The 27,776-nt window shown below is 34.9% G+C and overlaps 1 protein-coding gene across 1 annotated transcript; it reads left to right on the forward strand.

Moving 5' to 3' along the window:
- On the forward strand, nt 1-27,776 carry LOC145593493 (DNA-directed RNA polymerase I subunit 1-like). Its single transcript, XM_081649743.1, has 21 exons — nt 1-149; nt 267-436; nt 1,356-1,515; nt 1,620-1,895; nt 4,375-4,596; nt 4,734-4,913; nt 5,062-5,224; nt 11,981-12,171; nt 13,757-14,017; nt 16,545-16,633; nt 16,727-16,874; nt 16,971-17,189; nt 17,307-17,711; nt 17,824-17,965; nt 21,156-21,358; nt 22,668-22,870; nt 23,528-23,726; nt 23,854-24,110; nt 25,161-25,301; nt 25,771-26,503; nt 27,071-27,776. The coding sequence occupies exons 1-21, from the start codon at nt 132-134 to the stop codon at nt 27,647-27,649; spliced, it is 4,959 nt and encodes a 1,652-aa protein (XP_081505869.1). The 5' UTR covers nt 1-131; the 3' UTR covers nt 27,650-27,776.

Consider the following 27,776-nt stretch of genomic DNA (forward strand, 5'->3'; position numbering starts at 1 on the left):
GCCTAAAACCCCGCCTTCTCTCTTCCTCCCTTCCTCACTTTCTCCCTTCTCCCACTACCTCTTCCACCACCACTTCCACCACCTCCCTCCCTCTTTTTCCCTCAATCAAACCCCAATTTAAACTTTACAATATGAATCAAACTTCCGAGGTATTCATTACACTTCATTCTTCAAGTTTGCTGATTATGTTTTGTGTGTTTGAAATACTCGGATAGTATTTGTATTTTTTATGCTAATTTTGTTGAATTGCGGTTTTTGTTTTGTAGTCAGCGTCGGAGACGGTGGCAGCGGTGCATTTCGGTGTTATGACGGATGAAGAGATACGGAAGCTTAGCGTAGTCAAAATTACGAACCGTAATATATTGAATATGGTTGGTCGGCCCGAGCCGGGTGGTCTGTGTGATCCTGCTTTTGGTCCATCGGATGATCATAGTCTGTATGTTCTTTTAATTTTACAAACCTTATTGTTTTTATTTTTATCTAATTTGGCTTATTTTATTTTTTTGGTATTAAAAAAATTTACATGTATTTGTTGTATCTATAGACAAATGTATGTTGGTGAGTTACGAATTCGGATTATGGAATTGATGCTGGACAGTTTTTATTTAGTTTATATTCAAATTATCTGTACATGGTTTTTGGGAAGAAAATGTTGTAATGGAAGGGAATTGGGGAGTGTTATGTTATAGAATAAACGTGTTGAAAGAATGGCTTATCTTATACTACCTCCGTTTCAAATTTTTTGCAATGATTTGACATATAATGTGAGTAGAAAACGTGTAATCGTTGCGGAGGTAGGACTTTGCACTATGTGTTGTCCTTGATTGCCTGTGTTTTGGGACATTGTGGATATGGGATGCTAACTAATTGTCAATTTTTTGTGCTTCACATTGTAAAAGAAAATGGGAATTCCATTAATTTTAAAATGAACAATAAGAGTGTGAGATATAAATATTTCTGAAGTTTGTTTAATCAGCAATAATGGTTGGTGCGATACTGCTCTAAGAACTGTAGAATCGTGATCCAAAAAATCTTTCTCAACGGAAAGATTTGGCTTGTAATAATCCTTGTTTTTTCTGTCTTCTGTGTGTGTTTGTGTGTTGCGTGTGTGTGTGCGAGCGCGCGAGTGCGTGCCTGTGCTGCGGCACCTAAAACCCCTGTATTAGATTTATTGAACTCTTTTTTACCAGTAAGTAAATTTTTATTGGACATGATTAAGGGATAACTTCGATTGTGTAGGAGAGGAGGGAAGGAGATGCTTTACACTTGAGTTTATCTTAATTGTCTTCATGCTGATTATATTTCGTTATTTTGTTCAGATTGCTAGCATATTAATAATTTGCATTTCTGTGCAGCTGCAAAACTTGTGGTCATCGTGCCTTCTATTGCCCCGGACATTGTGGTCATATAGATCTCGTGTCATTGGTTTATCACCCTTTATTGTTCGATATGCTCTACAGAATACTGCAGAATACCTGTTTGGCTTGCTACCATTTTAAGGCATCTCCAGAGGAGGTAATAATTGTGCAAATCTTGCCTTGACAAATTAATTAAAATGTTTTTCTTTCCTTAGAGTTTCATGGTCATCTAATTTTATGATTTCGTTTTTTAAACTACAGGTTGAGATGTGCATCTGTAAATTGAACCTTATAACAAAGGGTGATATTGTTGGGGCTAGAGAGCTAGATTCTAATTCAAATGGGTATCCTGATGATAGCTATAAAAGCCTTGGTGGGATTTTTGAGGGCCTTAAGCATCGTAACTTGACCTCTTTTCAGCTTACCGAAGCACTTTCAGTCTTGAAAAGTGTATTGAAGAAACGAAGTCCCAAATGTAATCGTTGTGGGGCCAAGAATCCTCCCATTACTAAGCCTACGTTTGGTTGGTTTCACATGGTAAATTAATTTATGTCCTTAAACTGCTTTTTTATCGCTATGGTAGTCTTACTAATTGTTTTGTATAGAAGCTACTTGGTGTTTGAAATGCTAATTTGCCCTTGCCACTACCATAATTTCTGAGAATATTGTCTGTTCTTTTGAGCAATTAACTTTTTGCACTTATATAACAATCCTCTTTATTAGAACTCCTATACTAGTGACTAGTGAGGTGACTTGTCACTTGTGGTATGGAATGTGCTCCGTTGTTAGTCTACAAGTCTTTCGGTCTCCATAAGTCCACTTGCTAAAATAAAATGAGAAGGGTTATTAAGTAACAGTTTTGCATCGAGTTGATCCAATTTCAGACTGATTTCCATCCTTTAGGATTTCCATGTCTCTTTTTTATTACTATTACTGTGAGAATCAGGATATAAACCAGATAAAGCTGCAAAAATACTATAATTAAAAGACAAATGATGGAAGTAAGAGAAATCAAGGTCAAAACGAGAAAAATAATTGGAAAATAAACCAAAATACTATCCTAAATATACCCCTAAAAGTGACATAATTGTCACTTATCAATTACATTCTTTTCTAGTTGTTTCTTCTTATTTTGCCTAATAATTTCTATAATATAGATTATGCATGTGTTTGAATTTATTAATGGGTACAATCGCAAACAATTACTTTCACAATTTGGCACCAATTCCCGGATGTTTTCTATGCCATGTACACATTCACCATGGAGAAATAGAAGGTCATGTTGTGTTCGACACCATTTTCATTTTTATGCTGGAAAACATAAAGAATAATCTTAGTTAGTAATAACTAATTACTTCGAGAAGCTATTGAATGTTTGAACATATTTGGGTGCATTGTGTCCTATCTTGTATTTTGAGAGCATGTAGATTGAGTAAAGTCCTTGTGGACTTTTGGTTTCTTATTGAAATTGTTTTCTTGTAACCATTTGCCTATTTTACATTGTAAAAACGGATGTAAATGCGAGCCAAGTAGTGTGTTTGTTCGAGCTAAGATTGATAAAAATTATAAGTTTTTGAGCTATCTGGAGCTTGAACCAGCTTTTAAATATCTTGTTCAAGTTTGGCTTGTTCAAAGTTTAGCTTAGTCGAGCTTTGTTCACGAATGTGCTTGGTAGCTCTAGCTTGAACAAGCGTAAATTGAGACGGATTAAATAAAGTAATAAACTATCCCTAATTGTCGTTAAGTTTTTTTTAACTTTAGTGCATCCACTCAGATTAATACTTCTTTCGTTTCTATTTAGTTGACACGTTCAATTTCGGCATACATATTAAGGAGATGAGAGAGAATGAGAGATAATGATAAAGCGAATGGGGTACACTAGTAAATGCAAGGTATAAAACTTACCTAAAGAGGAAATGTGTCAACTACATAAACATCCTAAAAAAGACTATGTGTTAACAAAAAAAAAAAAAAAAAAAAAAAAAAAACGGAGGTAAGTAAAAGATATTTTTATTCTTTCTGACTATCTATAGAAAATGGTGGTGTTTTCATGCCTATATATGTTGATAATTTGTTATTTTTACATATATATACGAGTAATAAATTTAGTAATATATATACTAAAGTAGTTTTAATAGAGATTTTTTCAAGCTTGAACGACCTTTGACCGAGTTATAATTGGGTGTGAAGCCATGAACATGCTTATAAATGAACTTAATCAAGCTGTTGACAAACATTATCGAGTCGAACATAATGTTGTTTGAGTTTTGTTCATTAAATTGATGAGCTTAAATTTTTTATTTAGGCTTGTTTGTTAACTTAACAGTCGATCCTGAGCTTGTTCGCAAATATTTTATGCAAGTATCAATTCATTTACACCCCTGATTGTAAACCACATTTTTTTTTGTGGTTCTTTTGCTTTTAAATTACTGTTTAGTTCATCGGATTTAAAAAACTGAACATTAATTATTAGAGTATATCACCAAAAATTTACCTTTTAAAAAAATTAACTATGTGTTTCAGCATTATATTGACACATTTGAGGTCTTATCATTATATAACTAATAATAGATCATGGTAGGTTTTACCAATTTATATTAAAATGGCAAAGTAACCAATTGTAATGTATTAGTTTGTACCATAATTATAAGTCTGGTTAAGCAAACATTGAAGAAAAATGATGAACAGTCAGGGTGGGAAGGGGTGTTTGTTGTGTTAGCAAAGGAAGTCTTCTGCTCAATAACCAATACCCCCCTCCTCTCTTTTGTGCAATTGTGAACTGCTGCTATCCTATTTAGCTTTAATGCTTAAGATGCGGGATTGTCATATTGCTGTTAACACCATGGAAATGTTAACAGGACAAAATCTATGTTAGTACTTTTAATGAGGAAAGTTTATTCTTGTAGCTTCATCATGGATGCATTAACTTTTTCACAAAAATCTGATAATATAATGAGATTATTAATTTGATCTATTTGATTTCTCTTGATATGTATTTTCACTTTCTTATTTAAAGGGTGGCTTAAATGATAGCAACATAAAAGCAAATATCATCAAAGGGCATAGGTTGGATGGACCTTTGGCTGAAGGAGATGATGATAATGCTTTGTCTGAGGTAGAAAATGCTGAGGATCATGATGATGGAAAATTAGCATTGCATAAGCAAAGGAAAAAAAAAGATGACCTGCAGCTAGAATTTATGAAGTGGAAAAAGTCACGATCTCTTTTACCAACAGAAGTATGTTATCTTCCTTGTTCATATCATTAATCATTACCTTTGATCTCATTTATCTAAAATCTTTTCCATTTTTATTCTTTTGATGCGATAGTTACTTGTATACTTAGAAAGACTGAAATTTCCTCCAATAATTGCAGGTTAGAGGAATATTAGAGCGTCTTTGGGAAAATGAGGCTCGATTTTGCTCGTTTGTTTGTGATATTCAGCAACATCAAGAATTTACATCCGAGAAGAAAGCTGCTTTTATGATGTTTTTCTTAAAAACTCTTCTAGTACCTCCATTGAAGTTTCGTCCACCCTCTAAGGGAGGGGAATTAGTAAGTTTCAGCTGTATTATCCCTTGCAATCATCTAATCTGGGGCAGTTTCATTGATTCTTAACCAATTGCACCGGTTGTTCATCAATGTAAATATTTTACCCTGGCTTTTATGCATGCACATCAATAAAGAGTAATTGTTTTTTTAGGTGATGGAGCATCCTCAGACAGTTTTATTGAGCAAGGTTTTGGAGTCTAATATATCCTTGGCAAATGCTTATGAGCAGCATGCTGAACATAACTTTATTCTTAGTAGGTGGATGAATCTTCAACAATCTGTAAATGTTCTTTTCAATAGCAAGAGTGCAGCAGGTGAGTCTGTATTTTTGTTTATTCACCTTTCTATGTATAATATATGACTCATGCTGTCATGCATGTTGAAACAATGTGATATACCTTGTGTCGTACTTTACCATACAAGCTGCAGTCCATGGTCCTCTGCTAATTAATGTTTGTCTAACCAAGGACTTGTTAGTCATGTTATTTTTGGAATTGTAATAAAAGCTATTATTACGTCAATGGCCAATTAATAATCTAATGTTTTTGGGAATTCATATATATCGATAAGGTCTTTTTGCTTAATTAACAATCTAATCTAATGGAGAGGACCTTAATTATATGTTTAATTGCAGTTGTTTGTTATAAACTTATAACCCTTTATCAGAAGTACTTGAGCTGCTTTTTGCTGTTCCGCAAAACTGAAGTCTTACAACCTTTTCTAGTTTCTACTGTGATATTATTATAAAAAAAAATCTAATTTATAAACTTCATTACAAGACATGCAAGGCATACCCAGGTGCATATCCTGAGGCGTGCCAGTGCCATTACGTACATGAGGCATTATTTGTGAAAATTTTGTTAACACTATTAAAGAGTGTGAATCCTAAATCATAAACATTTTTGGTATCATCTGGTACAAGTAATTCAAATAGCGCTTTTGAATTTTCCCTTAAAAAGTGGATTCAGCAAATGATATATTTTTGTATAGTTTAATCAATAAATATTGATAATATAGTAGGTATTCCTCAAATTGGAAAAAAAAACCTGGTTCATTAAATAAAAATGCAAAAACTTGTCTTGTCATTGCCACTTTATGCCTCGCATGGCTACTAACCTAAGCTCAGATGTGAGCGAGGCGCAAGGCGTTAGAGGTCATGCGCTTTTTATGGTCTAGGCGAGGCGACTTCAATGAGGCGCAGCTAAGGTGCGCCGAGGCACCTAGGCGCACCAAGGCGTAGCCTGAGGCGCATAATGAGTTTTTTTCCAGATTTTTTTTGTTTCTTATTATATGCGCCTCACTTCAATGAGGCGCACCAAGGCGCGCCTTAGGCGCAAGGTACTCCAAAACGCCTTGGTGCGCCTTGAGCCTTTTTATACATTGGTCACGAGAGAAAAAAAAAGAATCATAAGATAGAATAGATAAGAAAATCAAAACTGAAAGTATATCATATGGAACATAAGGAACAACAAATGAAGCAGTGTAATTAGAGGGACGGAATGAAGAAGTGTTATAAGCTAACCAGTAAGGATGAGCACTGGTGTTAGGATAAAATGTAACATATGCATTTTCCCCTTGGTGTGTACCAAAGTAATGTGTATCTTTGTGATTCCATGCTCCACTAATCATAAGTGTGTATATTGGATGGATTCCAAATTCTTATAGACTTTTCAAAGTCTTAATATTATCTGAATATTATATTTTGGACACAAACCCGCTGCTACTAATTCTTCTTGGAACATTTCGTTTCTGAGTAGAAAAACCGTTTTAAAGTAGTCCTAATGCAATTTATTGTATTATCATTATTATTAATAGGAAAAATTGTCGAAACAACCTTTGAAAGTGACCACTTTATCAAAAACAACCTTATAATTTTATTTTATTTAATTTTTTGTTCAGATTACATTATTTGTCAAAGACAACCTAAACATACTTTCCGGCGTTGACCCTTTGATTTCTGGCATTGACCATAGTGTGCTTGTCATGTGACCCTTACTTTTGCTAACTGCACCCCTTTCACCTCCAAATTCCTACTTAAAAAATCGTGCTCTCTCATTTCCTCAATTTCATCCTTTGTCCAAAACAAAGTTTCGAGGGTTAATTACTCCCAAAAACTAATTGTTTCTACAATTTAAAGTTTTCAACCAAGTAATTCCTCAATTTGAACAGGTTTTGTGCTTCTCCTTTAATGTATAGAAATTATTTTGAAAATTAGGTATTATTGAAAATTGGGGTTTTTTCCTTAAATATTTTCAAATCGATTTATTGACGAGCGGTTTATCAATTATGTAGTAGCCATGGTTTATTTGAAGGGTATCAAATGTGCTTCTGAACCTCCTAGATGATGATGCAAGTTTCCTCCACCCTTTGTTTTTAACCATGGTAGAAAACGTACAAAATTAAAAAAAAACCCTATAGGAAAGTTTGTATGACTTGCATCAATAAATTCTTACAGTATTTGGGAAGTCTTCATTAATGGAGCTTGTAATTTAGCTATGAGTTGCAAAGCGAATGACGAACACTAATTTTTGTCTCTAAATTGAGGGAGTTAAAGAACAAGAGTTTTATGCGAGTGATCTAGAGGGAAAATGGGTACATTTAGGATAATAAGAGATCATGTGACAAGCACATTATGGTCAACGTCGAAAATGCTGAAAAGTAGATTTACGTTGTCTTTGACAAAAATAGTCGGTCAATCAATCAAAGCCTTAATCCCATAAATGAGTTCGGCCACAAGAGCCAAATATGATTATTTCGTGTGGTCGTCCACAAAAATCTTCCTCCTCCATCCCTTATGATCCAATACCTCATTCCCATACAAGTCCATATACTTCATATTCTTCCTAACTCCTTCCAACCAACTCATTTTTTGGTCTTCCTGTCCCTCGTTTAATCCCTTTATGGTCCCACCCTTCCACTCTTCGCACCGATTTTCCCTTAGTTTGTGTGCCACACACCTACTTTCTTGCGGCTAAACCTCATTTCTGATTTTATCTCTTAGAGTGTTCCCACACATCCACCTTAACATATGCCATTCTGTAACCTCCATCTTTTTAATATCTCCTATGTTGAACGGAAACGGATACGGGGACAAAAACGGGTACGGGGACAGGATACGACAAAATCAAAATTTCAAAAAACGGGTACGGCATAGATACGGCAAAATTTTTTTAGCTAAATATAGACAAATCCATAAAATGTTTCAAAAATAAAAATAATTAACCATACAACACAAATTAAAATTAAAACAAAACCAAACACGAAATCACCAGCTTAGAACCTACAATCTACAGACTGCTACAGGGGCAAATTTAAAACTTAAAAAAGGGAAGAAAAAAAACTGATTAACAAAATTAATCACATAACCAATAAAAGAAAAAATTAAACTAAAAACAAAAAAATAAAACAAAAAAAAAAGGACTTTACAGCTCAAGAATCGATGACAGGAAAGTGAGAACTGAGAAGTAAAAAAAAAACTCATGAACAGTAGAGGTACAAGTAGAAGGTAGAACTTTCAGCTAAATGGGAAGGAAGCTTCGCCGGTCTCCAGTATCGGAGTGGGTCGCAGGTGGTCTCCGGTCACCGGTGTCGGCTGATGTGCTTCCTTCTATTCTCCTCCAATATTAGGGTTCAGTTTAATCGTTAACCAGGTAAGTTTATAGGGTTTTTTTTTTTTTTTTTTAATGGGCTGGGCTTGATTTGCTGTGGGGACGTCAATGACCAAACGTCCCCAAAACTACCATCAGTCGTATCCAAAAAGCCACGCCGTACCTAAAACTAAGGGGACGCCTTGGGGACGTATCTAAGCCGTACCGGGGACGTATCGGGTACGAGTACTGGATGCGTACTCGTACCCGATACGTCCCCGGTACAAAAAAGGCCAAAGACTGCCGCACCCGTGCATTACTAAATGTCTCCTTCTTAGAAGCCCAACATTGGTCTTAGATAGCACTTTTAAACGGTTTGACAGCTCGGGTTCGGTTCGGTTTGAAATCGGTTCGATATTAATTCGGGTTCGGTTTGAAATCGGTTTAAGTGCCTCGCGGGTCGGTTTCAGTTCGGTTTAAATAGTTATCGGTTCGATTCGGTTTCGGTTTTATTCTTGAGCGGTTTTAATTCGGTTTGGGTTGTAAACATTATGGGTAGTAAATGGTTTGGTGCAGACGGGTTGCGGTTTGTTAACAGTTCGGTGTAAACGGTTTTTATCGCGGTTCAAATAGTTTCGGGTTGGAAACGGTTTTGGGTAAGAAAAAGTTTGGTTCTTTTTTGGTTCGGTTTATAACTGGTTCGGTTCTTTTTCGGTTCAGTTTATAAATAGTTCGATTCTTTTTTGGTTTAATTTATAACGGGTTCGGTTCTTCTCCGGTTTAACGTTATTCGGATCGGTTCCATTCAAGTTTACTAAATTACGATTCAGGTCGGTTTTCGGTTTCAAAAAATCGATTGTTTATCGAGTCGTTTGTAATTCACGTATATATTCCTTGTTTTGATAATACAATACTTGCGGATTAGCTAACGAAGTGCTATTTCTAAGTATACAATTAATGTGATAAGTATAGGGTCTCAAGGAAAATTAATAAGTATGGAATATATGCTAAATATATTCTAAGATTTCTAATACTTAATCCATATAATTACGTAAAAAAGTGTACCAAAAAAATATTTTTACATACAAAAAAAAGTTTGTAAAAATGGTTCGAATTATAAGCGGTTTGGTTCATAAACGGTTTGGTTTATAAGCGGTTCGGTTTACAATCAATTCGGATTTAAACGGTTCGGTACAAATGGGTAGTAGTTTGCTAACAATTCGGTGTAAACGATTTTTATGTCAGTTCAAACGGTTTCGGGTTAGATACGGTTCGGTTCGGTTTTCTTTCAGATTGGTTTAGATTTGGTTTAGTTCGTTAACATGTTTGGTTCTTAAATGGTTTAACATTACTCGGATCGGTTCGGTTTCGGGTTTACTAAAATGCGGTTTGGGTCAGTTTTCGGTTCAAAGAAACGGTTTTTAATCGGTTCGGTTCTCATTTGTGTCGGTTGGATTCGGCAGTTAAACGGTTTCGGTTTGAAATTTGACAGTACTAGTCTTAGACCATCTCCAATGGTGAGACTCAAGTTTGAGTATTGAAATACATAATGAGTTGTTTTTTACCTTCAATGGTGATACCATATTCAATTCTCAATTTAGCAACTCATGTGAAGTCTAATTTCTCAACGGTGAGACTCTCTAAAATATACAAATGTCACTTTCAATTTATAACCCATCAATTATTATAAGATTAAAAAATAATTAAAAAAAAAAAAGTAAAACTTAAATAAATTACAAATTATATTAGAATATTGACAGGGGCCCACACTTTTTGTCAAATGAGACTCAAAGTTGAGTATTTAAACTTAGCAACAGTTGCTAAGTTTAGATACCAACTTATTGGTATACATTGCAAAAAATACTCTCTCTCTCCTTAAAACACTCACTTGAGTCTCACCATTGGAGATGGTCTTATGACAGTTCTTTAGAATTTTCTCTTCAACTGTAAGGGAATGCTTCGGTCACATAGCACTCCTGTGGCCGCTCTCCATTTAAGCCACCTTAGCCACCTTGACTTAGTCCCGTGGGCCACGTCTTGATAATGTCCCCATTTTTCTGGATAATCGACCCAAGATATTTAAAACATTCACTTATGGTCAAGTCCCAAGATATTTAAAACATTCACTTATGGTCAAGTCTTTTCCATCCAAACTCACCACATCATTGCTTGTCCCCCTATGAGTACCAAATCGGCATACATTCAGTCTTACTTCGACTTAACTTAAACCCTCTAGATTCCAATTTTTGCCTCCATTGTTCCAACTTGGCATTAACCCCATCTTTAGTTTCATCCATCAAAATAGTTGTTTCCAACAAAGTGGTTGCTTTAAAAGATTGTTTTTAACAATTTTTCCTTATCAATATTGATATATCAAATGTAATCCAATCTAATACAAAGTTTTGGTCAACTTATTAACTTTCCTTTTGGGTCCAATACTTCAATTTAAGCCATTTTGGCCAGGTAGTAAATCCATAAGAACTTTGTGCTTAATTTGAAATGTCACTCACACAAACATGCACATATACTCTGATTAGTCTCCCTCCCTCAGTCCACCTCTCAATTGCCTTTGCCAAGAGACATACTTTAAAATCTATTTTCTGAAAATTAACAAGTCACAGGATTACAGGGACCTGATGTTTCTCTGTTTATTATTAAGCATTCCTTTGACCTAAAAAGTAGTGTGAACTCATGATATGCTTGTTTGAACATGTGTTTCAGCACAATCATTTTGGTCTTTTAATCTAGAAAGGCAGAGTTTATTTAAATTTAGACAATCATAAATAGAAAGTGAGAAGTTTATTTAAGGACGAAAGGTGTAAATTACAAGCAGCTATCACAGAATATGGAGGCTATGCTACTCTGAAGGGAGCAAAATGGACAATTTTATGGTGCGATTAGGGGCCCTAACTCTAATAGCCCTCCAAAAAGAATAAAATGGCCTCTATAACTTTCTTTGTGTGATAATATAATGAATTATGTTTTCCTTTTTTAATTGGCTTTTTTATCTTTCAAGCATATTGTTGAGATTATGAGCATTAAGATAAATTTCTACTTATATAGTTGGATCTGCCTGTTGGTTATGAATTTATGATAGGTTTAGGAGGCATATGGAAAGAATTTTCACTGGATATCATCATTCTTGACCATTTTAATATAGTGTTTGGAATGAAATGGCAGAGTTGGAGTTGGTCCTCTGGTCATGAGTTATTGTTTGATAGAGCATTTTTATTATTTCTGTATGGGTATGTGGCATTATCTTGGAATTTTTGTGATGCATAACTGAATAGACACAAAATTTTCTCAGCTCTCCTAGCTGTTAATGTTTTTGTTCCTTGTAAAAAAAAGCTGTGTAGTGTTTTGCTAGAGCATGTGTGAATGCATCTTGTTCATGTTAGAAATAAGAATGCAGCAAAATATTTCATTCCAACCAGGCTATTCTGACAGGAGCTGAATGTATGCCCATTTTGGTCTAAATAACAGGTCCTGGACAAAGAGAATTGGCTTCTGGGATATGTCAATCTCTGGAAAAAAAGGAGGGTTTGTTCCGGCAGAAGATGATGGGGAAACGAGTTAATTTTGCTTGTCGTTCTGTTATATCACCTGATCCATATCTAGCAGTCAATGAAATTGGCATTCCCCCGGTTTTTGCATTGAAGTTGACCTACCCTGAGGTGAGATTTGATCTTATCAATTATCATCATGCTGTTTCATGTTATCTTGAACATCTTGGTCTTTTCCTTCAAACTTATAATTGGCCTAGTGATATTTTCTATTGGCTGGGGTCTGGGGGCAAATGGTTTCCAGACTTGTCATATTCTCTCTCTCACTCTATACATGTGACAAGTTGACTTTTAATAAGTGTATTATAAAGTCAGCTTGTTGCATGTAATAAGAAATGAAGTATGTTTTTTTTACTTTATACATCCGTTTTACTATTCAAAGAAGATTATTATGGATAGTCACTTGCAGGTATCCTCCCCGACCATGTATTACACTCATTCTGATAATTCCTAGTAAGAAGTTCAGGAATAAATGGAAATAATTTTTCACCTAAGAGAACAAGTACTTCAAATGAGGAAAAACCATCAATTGGACTGTTATTCAATATAGATTTTTCTGAAATAGTTCCCAAAACATTTCTTGGATAATCCTCACTTGTGCGTTATGCCTACTAAAATACTTATATACTCCCTCTGTTCTTTTATAATTGTAACAATTGGGTATTTAGTTATATACACTATTGACGCACCATCATGTGACAATCTGTTGTGATGTTTACGCAAGTTAAAAGAAGTTTAGTGGGGCCTTGTTAGATATTTCTCAATGTATACTATTACTATGTGAACATATGAGAGCCAACTTTGGTTTTCACTTGAATATACAAAGTATATAATATGTTCACATCACTTTTCCCATTCTTTTTGCCTTTACTGTTCATCTTGTGATGTATTCCATTTCTTACCTTAAGTAGCCAAATCTTCATTAATTTAATTTTGTGATGGGAAGATCTAATGCAATTTTTGCGTAGCATCTTATGGCCAAGAGCAAGCTCCCTTGTTGCATTGTTGACTCTAGGACTAATTTGACACTTTTCGTTAGTTCGTCATTGTTCTCAAATAGATTCTAGATTTCCATGGATGTACTTAGACATTGCATACAATACATAAATTGTGTTGCTTTCTCTTTATGACATTGTTGAAGATAGTATCCTTTGACGGTGAGCATCAAGCTGTCTTAATTTTGACAAAAGTTTGTTTCTACAAATATTATTGGCAAACTAAACATTTATTGTACATTTTTTTTAATTATATTTCGTTTGGAAAGAGAAATATTCTCTTTGTTGAGATCCCATGTTTTGGTGTACTAGGATAGGTCTCTGTAGAATGAACCTTTCATTCTATCTATGTTTTTATTTCATATGTGGCTATATTTTCTTTGGTTGTATGCTATAAGCCTCTATCCAGCTGCAATTACTTTGAACCTGGTTTATTTATGTATGCTAGAACTCTGGAATTATTTATTTATTTATTTTTATTTAGCAATCTAATTTTTTCTTATCTTTTTTTTTTTTCCTTACTGATTAGGCTACATGAACAATGAATTGAACTTGGTCTAATAAGTCATTAAGTGATTACAATTGGATGTAATTTCGTGACCTGAAGAATGCCTCCCCTTCCCCCTCTTCTTACTTTCTGTTGATCATGCTAAGTGCTATTATTGGATATTAAAGTTGTTCGATTAATGTTGTCTACACAGAGAGTGACTCCATGGAATGTGACAAGCTTAAGAGAAGCAATTGTTAATGGACCTGATATTCATCCTGGGGCCACACACTATGTTGATAAAGTAACATCAAAACTACCACCTATCAGGAAATCTCGTATTGCTTTTGCAAGAAAATTACCTTCTTCAAGAGGAGTCACAACCCAACCTGGGAAGTCTTTCTGTAATGATTACGAAGGGAAGGTTGTACACCGTCACTTACGCAACGGGGACGTAGTTCTGGTGAATCGACAGGTATGAGGAAACAACAGTTGTTTGAAAAATGGAATGTGGCAGTGGATCTACTGTTGATCTGTTTGTGGGAAGAATATGATGATGTGTACATTTATGTGTACATGTATTTAACTTATGTTAAACTTAATCCTCTTGTGTATGTGCCTATGTGAGCATATGTAAGTCCTTATAATTCAATGCTTGTAGTTCCCTTCGAGTTGCTGGTACTTGTCTAAAATAAAAAATTCATGAATCAACTTAATTATTTTGCTGTTAAAATTGGATTATCACTTTTGGTTGTTTCAACGGTATTGTGGTTCTGGGAAGTGACTGCAAAATGAGGAACCTGAGAAGATAAATTAATGTGTTGCAAAGGGGTGAATATTAGGATATAGATTTTCTCTTTTGTTTTGTATTTTGCTTACTTTGACTTCCCAGAACTTAAGAAGAATTAAAGTTGCTTGCCATTTGCATAAAGGAGAAGCTATGTGGGTTTTGCTTTTATTCTTCTTTTCTTCTGCTTTCTTTTAAGAAAATATAATTGGTATATTCGTACATGGGATTAATTTTTGGGGGCATTTTCTTCTCTTTATTAATCATGTCAGTGTTGACAGTGAAATAGCAAATCCATTATGGAAGTATGTGTGGTTTCTCAATGCCAATGCTAGTTTAGGAGGAAGGATTAAGTAGAGCCCTTAAAACTATATAAGACTAACGTCTTTCCCTTTATGTTACCGATGTGAGAGTACTTCTGGCCTTTAGGTTTATCGCTTAGCCCGTCAGGCTCAAGTCCCATATCATGCAATTGGTTTATAACATAGTGTAACACACAACATGGTCTTGCTTTGTAAGATATCTAGGCTTGGGTGACCAGTGCAACTTAAGATCCTCCACCATTGGGATGAGGGCACAAAGGGGGAAGTTGATTGGGTGGATATCAATCGATGCATCTTTGGGTGTGCCTTATTCTGTAAGCTAGCATATGATTAATGAGAGATAATTAATATACCTTAGAATTGAATTGTCACAGACCTCCCCACCCTTAGCTATAAGGTAAAAGGGTGTCTATATCTTGAGACTAGATTTGTGGATTACAGGCACTCATCATAGGTTCAAGATAGTTTTCTACTCTTTTATAAAACATCGAATGATCATTATGTTGATAAATCAGGGTTTCTTTTAGTTTAAGCAAAGAAGTTCATCTTCAATAAATCAAGGTATAAGAGAAATATACAAATAGATTTTTGGAAACTGACTGTTCTAGTAAGGTATGGCCTGCCTTATCCAATGAATTTCCACACATGCACCAACACTTTCAGAAAAGAATGAGGATAAATGGTATGAGGAGACTTGCTGATAGTAATTATGTGCACTAGGCTTAGAGTAACCTTTGAAGTGTTATTATTGGTTGTAAATCATTGCTAAACTTGTTAGTGTGGAAGTGAAATCAATGATTGAACTTGTCAGCCTCTCATTGTGTTCAAATTATGTTTCCGTATTGATGTCATCCATAGAATAATCCATTTCCATTATCAGACATGATAATCTTTTTTGGTCTTGTGACAATTTTTTGACCTCCTATTCAGAAGTTAACTAATTTGTTATTTAATCAACAAAATTTTTTAACCTTCCGATTTCTGGAACCACCTTGGTGCTAAAGAAAAAGAAGGGAAAGGATTGCTTGTGGAAATCATCTGTTCTGCCTACTAGGTCATAGCATCTGAATTCGGGATAAGTCAGAGATTCTTGTTGATTTATTCATAAAGCCTAGATCTTCTGTGGTGAAATTACCTTGATGAATTGCATTGTAAATGGGTGCTTTTATTTATTTACTTCTAGACAGCTGACAAAAATTAAATTGGGTTCTTGGTTTTCAAGAACACTGATGAGAGAGAGATTGATTTTCATTTTGATTTATTTGAAACTTCTAGACAGCTGACAAAAATTAAATTGGGTGGGTGAGTAGGTTAATAAATATGGAGGGAGTAGTTAGGTAATGTAATTAGTAATAAGGAGTAATGAAGGGTGTTTAGTCATTAACAATGTTATATTAGTAAGGGTATAATAGTCAACTTTCAATGTAAAATAAGCCAAAAAAGGAAACAGGTCAAGTAAAAAGAAACTTCCTAAAAAGGAATACTGGTCAAGTAATAAAGAACGGAGGAAGTATATGTTTATTTTATTTTTATTGTCCTTGTTTTTGTGCCTATGCTTGAAGTAGTTTGGATTTTTGGGTCTGTGTCATGATTTATGCCAGAATTGTCTTTTTGGTCTTGTACTATTTGAGGTCTTGTGTTTGCTCTTCTATATTCCAATTATAATTTTGTATGTCTTTTATTTATTTATATGTTGTTCTTGTTCTTGTTATTGTTATTGTTATTGTAAAAAAAGAAGGAAATAATCAATGGATGTGTCTGACTGTTTAGGGGTTGGTTGGGCATTAGTCAACTGAGCTTGCCTCTTCAGAATAACAATAACAATAATATTTTATGTGATTATTTTTGCCTTCTTGGTTTCTAGTCACTATAATATTTTATATGCTTCTCAGCCGACGCTTCATAAACCAAGTATAATTGCACTTAAGGTCCGAGTCCTGCCTGGAGAGAAAACTATTCGGTTTCATTATGCAAACTGCGAGTATGTTTCCTACCCCCTACAATATGGCTTTGTGATATGATTCTGCAAGGTTCTTGCTGCTGATACTTGTCACTACCTGCTGACTTTATGCAGCTCTTTCAATGCCGATTTTGATGGTGATGAAATAAACGTTCACTTTCCACAAGATGAGATATCTCGGGCTGAAGCTTACAACATTGTCAATGCTGATAACCAATATATAGTTCCTACTCGTGGTGATCCTAAAAGAGCCTTAATTCAGGTTCTTATATAAAATGAGGGTCATATGATTGATTATAATTTACCTTAATCTTTCCTCAATATCTTATTTTTCTCATATTTTCATACTTGTGAATAGGATCACATTGTAGGTGCTGTACTTCTCACAAAGAGAGATACTTTTCTTACCTTACAAGAATTTAATGAGCTTCTATCTATGTCTGGTGTGTGTTCTTCTGGTGCATCATCCCTAAATGCCAAATCTGGAAAGAAAATATCTGTAGTAGATGCAGAAAATGTTATACAGGTTCATCCACCCGCTATAATAAAACCACAGATGCTTTGGACAGGGAAGCAGGTTTGAATCTCCCTTATGAGATTTCTCTGTAGTAACATATCAGTCTTCTGCATTTCCTGTAGTTAGCTCTCTGACTTTCTGAATAAAATTTGACAGTCTATAATCGCTCCTGTGTAGGTTATAACTGCCATCTTGAATCACGTAACGAGAGGTTCTTTACCATTTACTGCAAAAAAGCGTGCTAAAATTGCTCGAGAATATTTTGGGAGGGATGAATCCAAAAGGAAGAATGATGAAAATCTTAAGACAGTTGAAGAGGGTTCTCAAAAGAAAAAGAAGAAAAGTCGGACTTCTAAGAAGATGGTTGCTGGGGATTCGGCAATAAGCATTCAAAGGGACCCCAGCCACAGCATCGATGAAGATGTTGTGTTTGTTTACAAAAATGAGCTGGTTCAAGGGGTTATTGACAAGGAACAGTTTGGGAAGTTTGGTTTAGTTCATACTGTGCAGGAGATGTATGGGTCTAATGCAGCAGGAACCTTACTTTCTGTATTGAGTCGTGTTTTGACAGCCTTCCTGCAGGTGGCTACCCAGCCTTCTTATTAGCCTGATTTTCACCTAATGCGAAATGATTTGTGTACATATTTACGTGTTGCATTTTGACTTATCTTTATAAATTTCTTGTGTCTTGTAGTTGCATGGTTTTACCTGTGGAGTTGATGATATTCTCCTATTACAACCTTATGACATCCTGAGGAAAAAATTGCTTGATATTTGCCATAATTGTGGCGAGGAGGTTCACCAGCAATTTATTGGCCGCGAGAAAGAAGGTTTAGGTACATAACAATTCTTCAATGCAAAGTTTTTGACTATAGTATGTAGCTTTGTGTTAATTTGTACACTCCCTGCTCAAAAAGGTAAAAAAAAAAAAAAAAAGTTATTGCTGTCCTAGATCTAACATTATTTCAACAAAATTTCCTTACAATCTCAGTCAACTCCTTACAATTAAAGGTGGGTGGGAGTATATTAGGCTATCCAATCATATCTGTTCTATATCAGGAAATTTGACAGCTTTACTCAATGTCCAAACATCCAAAAATATTTTTGTGACTATTATCTTAGGATGATGATAGCATGACGTGATTAGGTTTAGAATGTGAGATTAGTTTTCTTTGAGATTGTGCCCTGTATCTTATCCCCATTTTATACTCCCATTACTTATTTGAAAAATTTGCAAGGCATGTTGTTGAGCCTTTTTATATAAAGAAAAGGCAAGCTTGATAAAGCTGATTTCATTGTCAAATCACATATCACTCTGATGTTTGTTAGAGCAGTACAATATGTTGAGGTTTCAGCCACATTCCCATTGGTGTTATTATCTGCTTATTCCATAGAAGATGGTTTTTAAACTTCCATATATTTTGTAATAGCAACTACTCCCATTTTTTTAAATGCTACACTTGCCTTATTCAGCCGTTTTTTTGTAATGACACACTTCCTCTTTTGGAAATCCCTTACATTTTAACTTTACCCACCAATGGTCCCCACTCTCACTTATTTTATCTTTTCTCACTCCTGAAATGGTTCCCATTCCCTCTCACATCCCTTTACTTTTCAATAAAATAAGAACCCCACTACCTTCTCTTACATTTTTTTTAGGTAAATACAAGTTTATAACAGATATAATCAATTCTTGTTCATCACAGGGGTACTTATGTAACTAACATATGACTGACTTAACTGCCGTTTCCCATTCTCTCTCCCCTTGACATTCTCTTTCCCTTGACATTCTCTTTCCTGCTTCAACCTTGTTCAATGGCAGAAATAATGACTTTTCACTCTTCACAATCAAACAAGCGAAATCAATGGAGGAAGGAAATCTTACATACCCTTTAGGGTTAACCATGCCCTTTATTTCTCCCTTTGTTATTAGGGTTTTCTTTTAAGACGCCGGAAATGGTTTTGTTGGCGGAGTCAAAGGTGGGAAGAAGTAAATGTACAAGAAGGAAGAAGAAGATAGGAGGAGGAAGATGATGAATTTTGCAAACATTAGCAAACGTTTGCTAATGTCCATCATCTCCATTTCCATGACAAATGAAGTGCAAAATATATTTTTAAATGGGCCAGCGCAGAAACCAATGCATTTGTAGTACACTAATTGTGTGAGAGAAACAAACAGGTTTATCTCTGTTATAATCTTGGGCTCCCTTTTTTTTTTTTTTTTAATTTTTTTTATCCTACTTTCCTACCTACCCCACTACCATCTTATTTTGATTTAACTCAATAAAACATGCTAAAACTCCTTGCATTCACAACTCTGGCATTAAAAAAAAGACAGAGTACTTTATTTTGAGCTATATATATATATATATATATATATACTACCTCCGTTTCGTATTAGTTGCAACTTTGGAATATTATATATCTCACAAATAATACCCCAAAGTTGCAACTAATACGAAACGGAGGTAGTATATAGTTTTAAATTAATTGCATCACTTTCCTTTATAACTAATAAGTTCTCTCTATCTCTCTCCTACCACATGGGCCCCATTTATTTTTTATCTCTACCCTTCTTTACCCAAAATTTGTCTAGGAGTCTATGAAAACAAAGTTGATGCAACTAAAAACTGAGGAACTATTTGTAGTTAGGATCCGGTGAGAAGTATGCTTATGGTGAGAAGCGTGAGAAATAAAGGTACATTGATTATATAAAACTGATACATCCAATGTGTATTGTAGATACATTGAAATAACATCATATATACATCAAGGTCTTTTCCTCCTTTTATCTTTTAAATACGGGCAAATCGGCAATACAACCCCTTAACGTGCCCATTACAGAAACTCACCTCTTTCTCAAGTCTCGTTAGAACTCACTTATCTTCATAAATTTGTTAATTAAATTTGAAAAACAACACCCCCTCTTTTCTTCTTTCTCTGCCAACAAATGCATCATGATATAATAGAATTTAAAGACAATTTATGAGGGGAAGAAGCAGAGATGAGCACAACAAACAAGATGCTAATAAATATAGAAGAATCGTATAGATACAATAGAATTATCTGACACATACATCAACAATGCTCAATAGATACATCAAAATTATTTTAGAGATACATCAAAGTTTTTTTTGGAGATACATCTATAGCATTTACGTTTAAAGTTTACAAAAACATTTTCATATCTGATTGTAAAAGTATAAAATAAATTTGATGTATAATAAAGCATTGAAAATGGAGGAGAGTATGAAAGAGATTAGCTCAATAGCTTGGGAGGCCAAAAAAAAATAAATGGAGGAAAAATAAAGGGAAGAAAGGTAATGAGAAAGGCACGTGTACCCCATATACAGCAAAATACACTTTTAGCTAAATCTTTCACATAATTGCCAGCATGCCATTAATGAATGTATGATATGAGCTATCAGATTAAACTAATACAACTATATATATATATATATATATATATATATATATATATATATATATATATATATATATATATATATATATATATAATGGAATTCTCAAATACTTTGTCTGTTGCTGGGTTTATGTGGCATCCAAGTATTGTAACAGCTTTCATGTATTGTACTTTCTTTTAAATATCTTCCTGGCTTTGTTCCTCTGTCTCTTTACTTGTTAGGACACATTAAGATGGGTATGGAGGAACAGGTTATTGAACATAGAATCACATGAAGGGTTTTCTTTTTTTTTTTTTTTTTTTTTTTGTTTTTTTGTTCCCTCTTTGGCATCACTTTTAGTCCACAGTAGTACTTAACTATAATCCATGAGCTTCTATGTTCTGAATCTTATTGGGCTTTTATCCTAGATTTCTAGTTGATACATTCAATGTATACCTGATCCTTTATCTGGACTTAAAGTCGTCCCTTTAGTTGATGAAATAGCTGTAAGGGGCTTGTTATGCAGTATATTTTGATTCTGTAATTATGACACTCTAATAATGTTAGTTGCTTTGTTTCTAATACTCTCTGATTTCATTTTTGTGTACCTCTTTCTGTCCAGAATTTTCAGAGATGCAAATCGAAATTGAAAAAGCAGTTCGGCGTAATGGAGATTCTGCAATAGCGCTTCTTGATGGGTTGATGAGAAGTAAGCTTAATACACTGAGCTCTGCGGTCACTAAGCTATTCCCTGAAGGACTAATTAAGCCTTTTCGGAAGAACTGTCTTTCTCTCATGACACTCTCTGGAGCTAAAGGTGGCACTGTAAGTTGGTGACTTTATTTCAGTTTGATTTTCTTAGTGCTTGGATATTCCAGTATTCCACTACTTTCTGTAATTTAATATTAATGTAAAAGCCCGATGTAATTTGAGGCACAAAGCATCTCAAAGGCTATGGTATAGGGAGCAAGCGAAAGGTGCAGCATCGTACTTGCTGAGCCTATGCTTGTAAATGATTCTGAAATTTAATACAATGAATGCTATTTATCCAGTATCGTAATAATATCAACATGAGAATAAGAGATGCTTATACTCTGATATATGTATCCCACTAATAAAAAGTATAGAAATTAGAATCAGAATAATTGTTGTTTTAATTAATCTTTACCTTATCTCCCCCCACCCAGCACATAGTATGTTTTTTGGTGGACTAGAGATGTGTTTTGTATAACGCCTTACACTTTATTCGAGGCACACTGAAGCTTTGAAGTTGAACCCTAGGGGCATGTGATGATTTTGTGCCTGGAGAAGTTAAATTTTTAGTGCTAATGACACTGTTGCACTGTGCCGTAGTCACACACTAAGGCATTTGGTTTTACCACTGCCTTGCAACTCTCAGATCCTCGATAAATTTTAGATGTCTAAACTGTATTGAATGTCCTTATACTTGGATAATTTACAACTTTTTAATTTGTCTAATGAGTCAAGATAGGTAGTTGCCTGCTACAAATGGGTTCACTGGTTCAGCATATAGCTAATGTTCATGGTTTGTATATAATTAATTACACAATAAAGGTTCATGAGGATGTTACAACCTTGTAAAATTAGAGGTGTCAACAATTGCTGAAGTATAATGTATCGTGAAACAAGGAAGAATACTTGTTGGACAAGAAAATGATGTAGTTTGCTTAACATAGCAATTGCTTCATAAGTACTATATTTGATTTTATATTGTATTTGGAGCTACAAGGTTTGCATTCCCATTTCCCATAGTGGTATTGTGGTATATATATGAAGTAGAGTAGACCTAATAGAATAACTGGTTATATTTCCAACCAAAATACACTCAGGGATCCCTTGAGTCTTTGTGTTACTTGGTAACTTGAGGTCTTGAAGGCATCTCACTGTCCCAGTGTGTATGTTTGGAATATTGTAGTGCTTGGGCTTTGCTATCTCATATAATGAAAGATAATGGGTGTGGCTATTGTTGTTTATATATTTACATGACCCTTACATCCTTCTAAAATTGCGAGTTTCTCCTAGATTCTCCAAGACTGCTGGTTTCTACACTTGTTGCGTTTATGTTGCTGTCATATTAATGCTGATTGATTCAATTTTCTTTTACTTTTGGCAGTTTAACTTCCAACAAATCTCTCTTCTGTTGGGTCAACAAGAGTTGGAAGGGAAACGTGTGCCTCGAATGGTTTCTGGAAAGACGCTACCTTGCTTTGTCCCTTGGGACTGTTCAGCTCGAGCTGGAGGATTTATCAGTGATCGTTATCTTACTGGCCTTCGCCCCCAAGAATTTTATTTCCACTGCATGGCTGGTCGTGAAGGGTAAATTTGTTCAGCCCTTGCTTCTCAGGCGTACAACACTAGTTTAAAATAATTCCTCTCCCTCCCCCCTTTAAAAAAAAAACAATCGTGTGGAAGTTTAGAACTCTTAAAGGCATCTTAACTCTTAAGTAGCAGGGAAAATCCACTAATCAGGAAGAAAACAGGCTTAGCTAATTTTGTATGTTTTGTAGCTCAAATTCATCATATTGCTTTTAAGAAAAAGTCACCTGCAGGCTTTGAATCTTTCCCTGTGGGACCGAAAAATTCCAGGCCTATGTTTTCTGCAAAAAAAAATTGAACATTAACTGGATTGTTGTCCTTTTTGTTCCCCAAAGAGATCATATAATATAAGTAGGAATCTAGTTTTTCATTGGGTAGGAGATGCAGTTCCGAGTAAACTGTTAACAGATAAAATGAGCTAAAGTTCCTTTATTTGTTTAGAATTTAGATAGTCCACTGTATATGTTTTGTGACCTTGTTTTTCAGAATGGACTGTGTAGCACATGTTCTCTTGACTGCAACTTAGGGCTCTGATGAGGGTGTTAGTGGAGACATTAATGACAAGATTGAACAGTTATTTTTAAAGAACATGCCGCTCATTAATTTCTTTTTTATAAATGGTTTGCCTTTTGATTTATGTACATTATGTTTATGTAGGTTAGTGGATACAGCCGTCAAAACGTCTCGCAGCGGTTACCTTCAAAGGTGCTTGATTAAAAATCTTGAGTGCCTCAGCGTTCAATACGACTACACAGTTCGTGATGCAGATGGTTCTGTCATTCAGTTCCGCTATGGAGAAGATGGAATCGATGTTCACAAGAAGAACTATATGCATGAATATGAAGCATTAGCATTGGTTGGGCTTTGTTTTTATCCTACAATGTTATATTTTAATTTATTTAAATGTTATTTTTATATATTTATTTGTAATTAATTTTGATGGACTAGCAACATGTTAACATTAATTTTGGATTCCCTTCCAGAATCAATCGCTGATTGTTAGCACAAATCCTTTAAGTCAAATCGATGATGGATCCTTATCCAAGTACATTGATGAAGATAATGAAGTACCAAATCAACTTGCCAAGGAAGCCAAAGAATTCTATAAAGGTCATCCAAAAGACCGTTTGAACTTTCTAAAATTGGTTAAGAACAAATATTACATGAGTCTTGCACAACCCGGGGAGCCTGTTGGAATAATTGCAGCTCAGTCAGTTGGAGAACCATCTACACAGATGACGTGAGTTCTTTATTCCTCCTCCTCATAGTAGCTACGTGTTTGAAATTATTTGTTGTAATCTGCAATTAAAAAGCTTTTAATATGTGATTCAAAAGTTTCTATATTGCATTTAAGTTCAAGATAGTTGATGAAGCAGATATATGGGTTAAATTAGCTCTTTATGAGCATTTGGTTTTCCGAACATGCAATCAATGCTACAGTAAATATGATGAAATTGCTCTATAACACAATACTTTATTTGTACAAAGAAATGCTGAATCCCCCAATGGACCTGCAGTTTTCTTGCAGAAGAGGGGTGAATGTACATTATTGATGATGCTCTGCTTTAACCTGCTCCAAGCCATATGCCAATGTCCTTCAAAGGAGTTTGATTGGACTAAATTTTCTCAAATTAATCTGAAATTAGATTTTCGTAGAGAATCTTCTGATAAAGTGCTAGATTTTTTTCAGTACTTCTTGGATTAATGTTTTGGAGCTGAGATTTCTTGTCAGGGTAAAACTCAATGTTTGGAAATAATATTATTGACAACCATGATTCTGAAACTCAAAGTTAGCTTATTATTATCACCTTCTTAATCACAAGAAGCTTTTGAATGGATGTCCGAGTCTTGAGAGAATCGTATATCACTTTATTTTTTTAAAAAAAAAGAAGAAAGAAAAATAGAGGTTTGAATGGTTATCTGCAACTACTCATGTCCAAGTAGGATCAATGTTCCTTGATTACATCTTTGTTCTTCATAAGCTGACTGCCAATAGATTTCTCTTTAATTATCTTTAGAAATTGTGTTCAGTTTTTGATCTTTGTAAACTTTTGTATGAATGTATTTTCCTAGTGGTATTATTATAGCTCTTATCTGAACCTGTTCTGGCTTCTGACCTATTGACATTGCCTCAAAACTATGTACTAGAGATTTAGCTTGAAATGGACAAAACATGCGTCATTATCTAAATGTTTTATTGCCTAGTTATAAGTAACATTCATACTATCTACTTTTTCATAGGAATCTTCTAATTGATGCACCTTTTGTATCTGTGATTATGAAACTTCAGATTGAATACATTCCATCATGCCGGTCGAGGTGAAATGAATGTGACACTAGGAATTCCACGTCTGCAGGAGATATTAATGACTGCATCAAAATCTATTAGGACTCCAACTATGACGTGTCCTTTGCTTAAGTGCAAAGCTAAGTGAGTTCTTTTTTCCTGTTTCTCCTGTTTTAATCACAGTTCACTATGCATTGGTGGAAAGTTGGAGACAGGTATGTATTGATGTGTAAAATCATAACCATAGCAAAGCTAGACTTAAGGTTATAAAAGGTGAACAAAGTACAGAAGTACTAACCTAAGTGGATTGGAAACTTCTGTGCCTGTGGAAACTCTTAGACGGAGTTGGATATGTTTTAAAATATAACTATATGCTTCAGTAATAAATAAATGCATGAAAAGTAATTCTTTTCCTTGCATTAACATGTTTAGACCTCTTCACATTCACATTTTTCCATGCTGAAATAGAGATTTTATTCCTGTTTGTTCTGTCACATTCCTACCTAGCTCTAATTTCTTTTGAACAACTTATTGCATATAATGTTGCAACTGTATATCTATTGATATCCTTCTTTCTGGAAGTTTTACTGATTAGTATATTTGACATTTCCAGGGATGATGCAGAGCAACTTGCTGCGATGTTGAAGAGGATCACAGTTGCTGACTTGATAGAAAACATGGAAGTTAGTGTTGTGCCATTTGCAATTGAGAAACATGAAATCTGCAGTATATATAAGCTTAAAATAAAGCTCTATGATCCTGTACTTTATCCTCCTCACACTGATATAACATTAAAAGACTGTCACAGTACCCTGCTAGACGAGTATATGAGTGAGATGGAAGCTGCTATAAAAAGTCATTTGCTTTTGCTTTCTAGAATATGTGGTATCAAATCTGAATCCCAGCCAAAAGGTTCAGCTGATATGGATGAAGATGGCTTTGGGAGCCAGGCACAGATAGAAGAAGATGATGATGATGATGAAGATGATGATGACAATGACTGCAATGAAGCAGGGGGAGATCATTCGTCAAAAGTACGAAAAAGGAAACAGCAAGATGAGATTGAGTATGAGGATGACTCAGAAGAAGTTGAGGAGGGAAATCCTGTAGCTGATCGTGAGAATGGAGATGAAGATGGAGATGAAGATGAAGATGGAGAAGTATTTGAGGAAAATGATGTACTGAAAACCTCTTCTGGCCCTGATTCTGAAGAACAAAAGGACAAACCTGAAGCTTATCAAAGAAAAAAATCAGATAATGACAAAGCAATATATGTTGACTGTGATGGACTATTTTTTGAAGTCCATTTTAAGTTGTCAAATGAACCACACATATTGCTGGCGCAGGTATGCTGAAATTGATTTCTTTCCATTAATTTTCAATATTCTGTCTTAGTAATTGGTTTATTTATGATTGTTTATGATTGCCTTTTGAGCATAGCTGCTCTTTTGTTTGAAACTTAACGACGCTGTCATTGGAGAAACTTCATTTATTTTATCATTTGTATGTGATTAACATTAGTTATGCAGTGATGGCCATAGTTTAAAAGGTTTTAGTAATATACAACCCTCGTGCCAAGTATAAGAGGCTAAAAATAGCATGTTAATTACACAAACCAACATGTGAATTTGTCATAATTTTTCATAACTACTAATATCTAGAGGGTATAAATATTTAGGGATGCATATATTATAACTGTAGGTGAAAAGCAAATACTTGCATTTCCAGTATGTGTCTTCAGGTGAGCACTAAAATGAAAGTGCAAGTATTAGAAGTGTGCGCTGTAGGAATTTCCTCCAAACTTGAGTATATCCCTCTGAGGAGTACGCATATTATAGTTGGATCACTATCATCCACAAGATGTTCCCTGGATAAAACTATGTTTCATTTTCTCATTATGGTTGTTGATGCAGATTGCGGAGAAGGTAGCTAAGAAAGTTTATGTTAAGACTGCTGGCAAGATTGAGCAATGTAAAGTAGTGGAGCTTCATTTGGACGACTCTGGGAAGGGAGGAATCCCAATGCTTAGAAAAGGTAAAGAATCTCGTCCTGCTCTTCAGACTGCTGGTGTGGATTTTGCCGCTTTTTGGGATATGCAAGATGAGCTAGATGTCAATCTCATTAGTTCCAATGACATTTATGCAATGCTTAGTACTTATGGGGTTGAAGCTGCCAGAGCAACCATTATAACAGAGATCTTCACAGTTTTTGGTCACTATGGAGTCACAGTAGACATGAGACACTTAACCTTAATTGCTGATTACATGACACATACTGGCGCGTATAGGCCATTGAGCAGAAGTGGGGGTATAATTGATTCGATATCTCCGTTTAGCAAAATGTCGTATGAAACTGCTTCCAAGTTCCTTACTGATGCAGCAACCCATGGTGAAGTTGATACCTTGGAGACTCCTTCGGCTAGGATTTGTCTCGGCTTGCCTGCTAAAGTTGGTACAGGATGTTTCGACTTGATGCACGATTTGGATGTGTAATATAATGTCACATTTGATGGGGTACAGATTCCCAATTTTGACTCCTCACCTTAGATGCAATTCAGTTTATGTGATAATTATGCGTGTAAAACTGATCTAATTTTTGGTTATGTATCCAATTTATGTA

The sequence above is a fragment of the Chenopodium album genome, chromosome 19, assembly GCF_948465745.1.
Source record: "Chenopodium album chromosome 19, dcCheAlbu1.1, whole genome shotgun sequence".
NCBI lineage: Eukaryota > Viridiplantae > Streptophyta > Magnoliopsida > Caryophyllales > Amaranthaceae > Chenopodium > Chenopodium album.

Bases quoted from the DNA above. Each gene is read 5' to 3' on its own strand.
- LOC145593493 (XM_081649743.1), top strand. The intron at 437-1,355 runs GTATGTTCTTTT...ATTTCTGTGCAG, and splicing joins CCATCGGATGATCATAGTCT to CTGCAAAACTTGTGGTCATC. The intron at 1,516-1,619 runs GTAATAATTGTG...TTTAAACTACAG, and splicing joins TTAAGGCATCTCCAGAGGAG to GTTGAGATGTGCATCTGTAA.